At 35.9% G+C, this 8,517-nt stretch overlaps 1 protein-coding gene across 1 annotated transcript; it reads right to left on the bottom strand.

Annotated features, from left to right (window-relative positions):
- Window positions 1–5: 5 nt before the first annotated feature.
- Window positions 6–1,910, bottom strand: PCDHB4 (protocadherin beta 4; the record flags this gene model as incomplete). Its single annotated transcript, XM_025852269.2, has 1 exon — window positions 6–1,910. A coding segment is annotated over exon 1 (1,254 nt), but the record flags the coding sequence as incomplete, so codon positions are not given.
- Between the last annotated feature and the right edge of the window lie 6,607 nt (window positions 1,911–8,517).

Here is an 8,517-nt window from a genome sequence, read left to right as displayed (position 1 = left end):
ATGGTGATGTTGTACTCGGCCTGGCTCTCTCTGTCCAGTGGTCTCTCCGTAACTAGGGTGTAAAAGTTCTTGAAAGTCGGTTTCAGAAGGAAGGGCAGATTATCTGGTATAGAGCAAATCATCTTTCCATTGTCTCCAGAGTCTCGATCTCGAATTCTGAAGATAGAGACTACAGTCTCAGGAGCATTTTCTGGGACGGAGCTGATGAGTGAAGATATGGTAAGTTCAGGGGCGTTGTCGTTCACATCCACCACATCTATGAATACAGTGCCTTTTCCAGAAAGGCCTCCTCCGTCTGTAGCCTCAATTTCCACGTGGTAAGATTTAATTTGTTCAAAATCCAGTTTCTTTGTCAGTCGGATTTCTCCTGTGACTTCATTTATTGAGAAAGTTTGTTTAATTTCATCTGATGCTTGGAACAAGCCATAGGAAACACTCCCGAAGTTTCCAGCATCTACATCTCTAGCTGAGACACTAAGTACTGGGGAGTCTAGGGGGTTGTTTTCCAAGACCTGCACTTCATATGGGGTGTGCACAAACTCTGGAGCATTGTCATTGACGTCCATGATCAGGATTCGCACTGTGATGGTGCCAGACTTAGGTGGAGACCCACCATCCAGTGCCGTGAGGGTTAAGCTGAACTCAGGCTGCTCTTCTCGATCCAGCGGTTTGTCCTGCACCAAATCTGGGTATTTCTTGCCTTCACTATGATTTCGAGTTAGAACATGAAAATGAGAATTGGGGCTGATAGTGTATTTTTGAAGACCGTTGCTGCCCACATCCAAATCCTGAGCTAATTTCAACGGAAACAGAGTCCCTGGCTGGCTGTTTTCCGGTATTTTCAAGAGCATTTCCCCAGTCGGGAATACTGGGGAGTGGTCATTTATGTCCTGAATTGATAATTCTCCTTCAAAAAATTGAACCGGCGTTTCTAGGAACACTTGGAAATGCAGTACACACGGTTCAATAGGACCACATAGCTCTTCCCGGTCTAGTTTCTCCCTCAAAAGCAAATCTCCAGTCTGACGATCCAGCTGCAAGCGCTGTTTGTCATCGTCAGACACCACCCGGGCCGACCGGGCGGCCAGTTCCCCAATTTCCAGGCCCAGATCCTTGGTCAGATGGGCTACAAAGAAGCCACTCTCTGTTTCTTCCATCACAGAATAACGAATAGGCTCAGCAAGAGCCTGAGAAAAGAACACCATCAAAATAAAGACCATCACTTGCCTGTTTGGTTGAATTCTCTCTAGCGTCTCCATGTTGGAGACCCGGTGCTTACGTCCAATCCCTTCTAGCACTCACAGAGATACAAAATTCTGATTTCTTGTTTGTTAGAGTCCTCACAAAGTTGCCTTTAATCTTAAATTCGTTTAGTATAGCTCAGTCCAAACTCGCTGGTAACCCAGCACGGCTGGCAAAGCTCCTTGCGTGTATTTTTGATTCCTTTTTGCAACAAAGGAGTGCGCGAGCTTTTTAGGGCTCTTTATTCACAATCTTAGCCTGCAGCGCCACCCTGCGTCTCGATTGAGAAATTAATATTCTCAAGTCAAAGCATATTTTGGTAGTGTTCAAAATGTAAGCTATTTTTTAAAGTGTTTAGAACTTTCACAAACTTTTTTATTCCATTAAATTGCATTATTTATAAAGTTACACATTATATTGCATGAGCTAGAGTAATTGTGAGCACAATGCGAGAGGATACCCTGGTCTCCCCACACTCTAATCATTGGAACTTCAAAGAACTCCATTTCCCCTTTACCTAATCTAACCAGGGGAGATAAACTCTTATAAAATTATAATTCATAATAGTTAATATTTGTTTATTTCCAAGTATGTGAGGAATTTATGATTATGCAAAAGTTTGTTAAGGTGTTTGGTGTCACGTGGTCTCAGGGAGACTATTTTTCAAAGGGAAGTTTCTGTGTCCCTACACTGCTGTACAAAAAGTAGTATAAATGAAGAGGCATTTTGCTTTGTTATAAGTCCTTTTACAGTGTGAACTCACATTAATTTTAAAAGGAAATCAAACAGTACTAGAGTCAGATCCTCAGACCTGGATAAGAAATGAAAGGGGTTTTACAGATAAGGAAACTGAAGCTCAGAGGGTGATAGGACTTGATTACTTGACTATTATCAGAATAATATAAAGACAAAATCAAGTGAGTAAAAATCATTAAATTTTGTTAAGGTAAAGGCCTTAAGCTTAAACTTACTTAGATAGATATCTCTATTTTATAATAAGTTTACTTCATACTATATTCATCCTTTATATCCCAGATACAATATTCTTCAACCAGCTGATTTGGGCCAAATAAGAAGCCCTGATTTAAAGCATTTTAATCTGTGAGCAAAGGGTGCCTCAGGCCTTGTCTATTCATATATCATAAAGAGGAGAGACTTATTTATAAAATGAATTCCAGCACAGTGTGCAGCTATTGTGATTGCCCTGATATAGTAAGTTAACTGAGATACAGTTAAGCAGTTTATTGGTTACAATTAGTATATTGAGTGGAGTACCACTTATTTTGGCACATACAGGATTTTCCCTTCTTAAATATCTTGGCATTTTATTTATTTACTTAACTGACTTAATAAATTATAATTCATGTTGAATGAATTATTTTAAAAGCATGTTAATATTTAAATTCTGAGGGACAGAAAGTATTAGAAAAAATATTCTTGAAAGGAGCTTGGATTATGGTAGTCATTCAAAAATGTCAAATGAATAAATAAATTAATCCATTCTAATGATCATGTTTCTCTTTATATAAGAAGATTATTGCCAGATCATATATTCAGCCATGAACATGCCTAAAAATAAACATAGAATTCTCAGAGAGTATAATACATGCTAAGTACTATTCAATTAAATTTACTTTGATTCTAGTTCTAGTAATTAATTCCTATAAGAGACATAGCAATGGTAATAATAACATTAATACACTTTAGAATTCTGTCACATTTAAAGCAAATCAGAGGAGAATACAATATATATGATCATTAAGTGAAATAAAAAATGATGAAACACTGAAAAGAGCAAAAAGCAAAAATATTATTTTATATATAAATGGAAAACAAATACCCTGGGCAAAACAAAGAGCAAACTGCTTATAATAACCAAGCTCTAGTTAGATTCAAGTTAAAGTGTTCAGAACAAAACTCAAACCAAACTATATTTTGTTCACTTATTGCTATATGTTGACATTAAAATAGTGTTGCAAATCAGCTCTTTTCCGTTCCTTTTGTCAATCCAAAGCAAGTGAAATTTAGATAATATTAACACATATGTGCAACTATATGCTAGATATTATTCTAAGCATTTACACATATTAGTTCATTTTATCCCCCAGCAATCCTACGAGGTGGACACTCTTATTAGCCACATTTTATAGATGAAGAAATTGAGGTATAGAGAGTTTAAATAACCTGCCCATAATCACACACCATATGAAATGGCAAAGCTAGGATTCAAACTGTTAGTGCGGCTCCAGAATCTATTCTCCTATCCACATAAGGGGAATTGGAGCAGTGAACAACTCTTTAGATAATTCAGATCCAAACTTCAGCCTTGACTTGGTTACAGAGATATCATAGGTGAAATATTTGCGTTCAAGTCTGCACTTAATATAAGAGTCTTTAAAACAGTCTGTCTTCCTTTAGAGATAGACACCAGGAAAAAGAGGTGCTTACAAAACTTAGAAATTGGAAGGGAAATCAGTGGTGCTTTGTTGAGATCATTAATTAGGTAAAAAAAAAATAAGTGACATATATTATGAATTCCTTGTAGCCTTGATTATTGGAGAAAAAGATATCTATGTATGGATCTTTTGAAATGTTATTAGGGTGTAAAGTTAAAACCAAGAAAGACGACTTAAGAGGGCGGTCTTACATCATGGATTATTCCCCCCCAAAATTGCTAAACTTAGAAAGAAAATCTATTATGTTTTACCTGCATGGAGGAGGAGTTAATGACATCAAGGGTGACCTCCTGAAAAACCATTCTATTCCAGTCAGGAAAGTTGCATTATCCATCCAGAAGGATTCATACTACAACAATTTACACAATTTTCACCAGACCTGAAACATGACTTTTAAAGTATTTTTTCCATGTTGATTATACAGAGAGAGAGAGAGAATAGTTTTGGTTCCTCCTTGGTATAGTATAGGCAAGAACTTTAAATTTCCTTGAAGGAAAGATAAAAATCATTTTAAAGGAATTTGAATACAAGTAGGCCAAAAGTTCAAAATGCAAAATCCATACCCTGAAGTTTTGAATACTCTCACTTGTTTAGAAAAAAGTGAGAGAATCTTTTTTTAAACTTCATGATGACTTGAGGGCTGTTTTGTTCTTAATGTGAAGGGGGAGAGTAGAGGGAAATTAAACATTAGTTGTTGAGAGAAAGATTAATTGGTGAAATAGAAATTAGATTTTAACTAGTATTTTTAGTTCCTTAAATCAAACTTCAATAGTATTATCTCAAAATATTAAGCTAACATTAATAATTGGTCAATATTGATGGTTTATGGATTTTGTTAGAAATTCTTACAAATTTTTGAGATCGACTAGATAGATAAATTAGATACATCGGGCTGGCCATTTGAGTGAAATAACTATAAAGCAAATGATACTGCTCACTGGTGAAAGCAAACTAAAATTTAATATCAGTTAAAATTCCAAACTAAACCTTTAAGATAGTTTTAAAAATCACATTTATTGGGACACCTGGGTGGCTCAGTTGGTAAGCATCCAACTCTTGATTTTGGCTCAGGTCATGATCTCAGGGTCCTGAGATTGAGCCCAGCACTGGGCTCTATGCTGAGTGTGCAGCCTGCTTAAGACTCTCTCTCTCCTCTCCCTCTATCCCTCTGCCCCTCCCCACTCACAGTCACGTGCTCACTCTCTCAAATAAATAAATAAGCGAATAAAATCGCATTTATTGAAATGTAAATTTTGAAAGGAAATATCTAAATAATGAGAATTTTTGAGAAATTTATGATGGAATCCGAGATAATTTCTAATAATTCCTTGTAGTACATAATAAAAAGATAGTATTTGTATGTTTAATGTATCAAAATGTTCAAAATCTAATGTCTAACTTATAATACATCTTTGAACTAGAAAGTATGAGTCCTCCAACTCTGTTGTTCTTTTTCAGGGTTGTTTTTGCTCTCCTGGGTCCCTTGCATTTCCATATGAATTTTAAGGTCAATTTGCCAATTTCTGCAAAAAAAAAAAAAAAAAGCCTGCTGGGATTCTGATAAGGATTGCATTGACTCTGTAGACGAATTTGGGAGGTATCACCATCTTAACAATATTGAGTCTTCCAATCCATGAACATTTTCCATTTACTTAGGTTTTCTTTAATTTCTTTCAATGATGTTTTGTTGTGCTCGGTGTAAAGACTTGCACTTATTTTGTTAAACTTGTTTGTAAGCATTTTATTCTTTTTGATGCTATCATAAATGGAATTGTTTTCATTTCAGTTTTGGATTTTCCAATGCTAATGTATAGAAATACAATTGATTTTTTAAGATTATCTATTTATTTATTTACTTAGAATGTGCATAAGCAGGGGTAGGGGGTGGGAGAGGGGCAGAGGGAGAGAGAGAGGAAGCAGACTCTCCACTGAGCCAGGAGCCCTATGTGGGGCTCTATCCCAGGGCCCTGAGATGGCAACCTGAGCTGAAATCAAGAGTTGGATGTTCAACCAACTGAGCCACCCAGGCACACCTCCTTAGGATTTTCTTTATGCAAGATGATGTCATCCACAAATATACTTTAACTTCTTCGTTTCCAATCTCAATTATTTTCTTTTTCTCGTCTAATTGCCCTGGCTACATTTCCAGTACAATATTAAATAAAGCAGTGAGAGGAGACATCCTTGTTCATTCCTCATCTTAGGGAGAAAGTCTTTCACCATTCAACATGAAGTTAGCTGTGGGTTTTTATCAGGTTGAGGATATTCCCTATTCTTCCTAGCTTATTGAGTGTTCTTATCATGAAAAGGAATTGGATTTTGTAAAGTGCTTTTTCTGTGTAAACTGAGATGGTATGGTGTATTGCAGTGATTGGTTTTCATATGTTAAACCAACCTTTAATTTATGGGATGAATTCTACTTGGTCATGGTATATAATCCTTTTTATATGTTGCTGGAGTTAGTTTGTTAATATTTTGTTGAGAATTTTTGTATCTATATTCGTAAGGAATATGGTATATAGTTTTCTTGTATTATCTTTGTCTGGTTTTAGCATCACAATAATATGGGTCCCATAGAATGAATTGGGAAATGGTCCTTGCTCCTCTTTTTATAATTGGATTTGTGAAGGACTGGTGTTAATTTTTTAAACATTCAGTAGAATTCTAGTTCTGGGCCTTTCTTTAAAAGTTTTCTTTTAAAAGGGACTTCAAATACCAATTTCAGGAAGATAATTTCATGAACAGAAGGTCTGGAAAGTTGACACTGCTTTTATAAATTACTTGTATTTCACTTCTTCTTTTTTTTAAAGATTTTATTTATTTATTCATGAGAGAAAGAGAGAGAGAGAGAGGCAGAGGGAGAAGCAGGCTCCCAAGGAGCAGGGAGCCCGATGCGGGACTCGATTTCAGGACCCTGGGATCATGACCTGAGCCGAAGGCAGACGCTTAACCATCTGAGCCACCCAGGCGCCCCTCATTTCTTCTTTATCCCTGAAATCAAAGATGTGAGCATGCACAACTGGAACCCAAAGAGAGATTAATATATTATTTTACAATTCTGAGTTTCCAAAAATCTCAACAAATGAAGGAAGACCAGTAAATAAAATATATTGGCTGTATGGAGATCAGAATTCTAAAGCCCTGGCCCTTTCTGAATGTAGCTAGTTCTTTTGAATTTCAGTGTACAGATAAGTTCCAAGTAAACAAGTCCTTGAAAAATTCACTGACTTCCCAAATATCTTTTAAAAAATTACTCATGCAACAAATGTTATTTAAGCATCTACTATGTGTGAGGCATTGTGCTATGTGCTGGAGATGCAACTCTGAATAAAACAGAAACAGACTCTACCGACAAGTTCCTTAGAGTCTAGTCAGGTTATTTAGTGTATTTGGGGGGAGGGGCCATTTAATTTCTCTTACTTTTTGAAAATTAGGATATTAGAGATCAATTTGGAAATAATTCCCAATAATGAACTTATTTAGTCCTCATAGAAGACTACTAAGAATTATCATTAACATAGGAAATCATTCCTTTCACCTTGTACCAGACTTTCAGTATGGGAATTCCAAAAAGTGGCCACAGTAGATAGTACTATACATTTGGTGCCCTCTTTGTCCTGTACTTAATATCCAGATAAAGAGGTTTTTGAACACTGTCTTCAAATAAAAGAGTAAAAGGTTTCCAATAGCCCAGAAATAAAAGCAACTTTGAAACAAGACTAAGGTGTAATTATTTCTGATCTTCAAATTTAGTTCGGAGGATATTTTCTGGCTTTACTAAATTCTGTTCACTTTCTCAACAATATGTGAATCCAATGGCTCTACCAACTAAGTTATTAATAGTATCTGTTCTTTTATCTTCTGGGTCTAAATGAATGCTCAGCATATAGCCCCTCCAACTTTAGTCCTAGATCGTATACCATATTGGCCAAAAAGAGAGAGAGAGAGAGAGAGAGAGAGAGAGAGAGAGAGAGAGAGAACTGCCTTCTATATCTTATACAGAATATTTTCCTAGCTCTGACACTGCCCAGGACTAAGCTTGGGTAAATAAAGAGAAGTTGTGATCACTTCTCTGCCTTTTTCTTCTCTTAATGAAAATTCAGCTACTGTATGAAAGGAAGAGAAAAAATCTGACGAAAAGAGCCAGATTCAAACATCTCTATAAAGTGCTTCATCAGTGAAAGGAAATATTCTCTTTCCCCCAATTATTAAGGATTCATGCATTTGATTCTCAGATATATAAAATGACAGCATTTATAACTACACTTTAATGTAAGATTCAAGGCAAATCAATCTTAAATTCGTTTTCTCTTTCGGGAACTTTCAAAATCATTGGGAAACTTTATTTTCTTCTAGTCACCAGTTTTCAATTCTTGGAAGGTTCTATCCATCTGGATGAGAAAATATCTCTGAGGAGAAAACTGATTTTTTCCTAATCAACTTCTCTAATTAGGAACTAAACAATTTGTCACTTAAATGTAAGTTTTTCTGTTTCACCCAAAATAGCCATAAAATATGATGTTTTGGTTGCTTCCACATTTTATCCATAGGTGTAGCTAATTTAGACTTTCACAATGATACTCCCCCCTCTTCTTAGGACTACCTATTCTTGGATATCTTTTAATTACATTATAGGGGGTAGAATACTGATGTGGATGGACAGTGTTTATCCCAGAAGGACCATATATAATCCTGAGCCATGTCAGATTGAAATCAAGAGGAGGGAACCAAGACAGGAAGCACAAAATACATATGTATTTCCCTCATATATCACCATCTAAATGCCAAGTGGGTATTAATTTAAATGGTTCTTCTCAAA

The sequence above is a fragment of the Callorhinus ursinus genome, unplaced genomic scaffold (assembly GCF_003265705.2).
Source record: "Callorhinus ursinus isolate GAN/ISIS: 27379988/994484 unplaced genomic scaffold, GSC_fseal_2.0 scaffold1738, whole genome shotgun sequence".
NCBI classification, from domain to species: domain Eukaryota; kingdom Metazoa; phylum Chordata; class Mammalia; order Carnivora; family Otariidae; genus Callorhinus; species Callorhinus ursinus.
The sequence above is the reverse complement of the archived record's forward strand: the minus strand, read 5'-3'. Positions and strand labels throughout refer to the sequence as shown.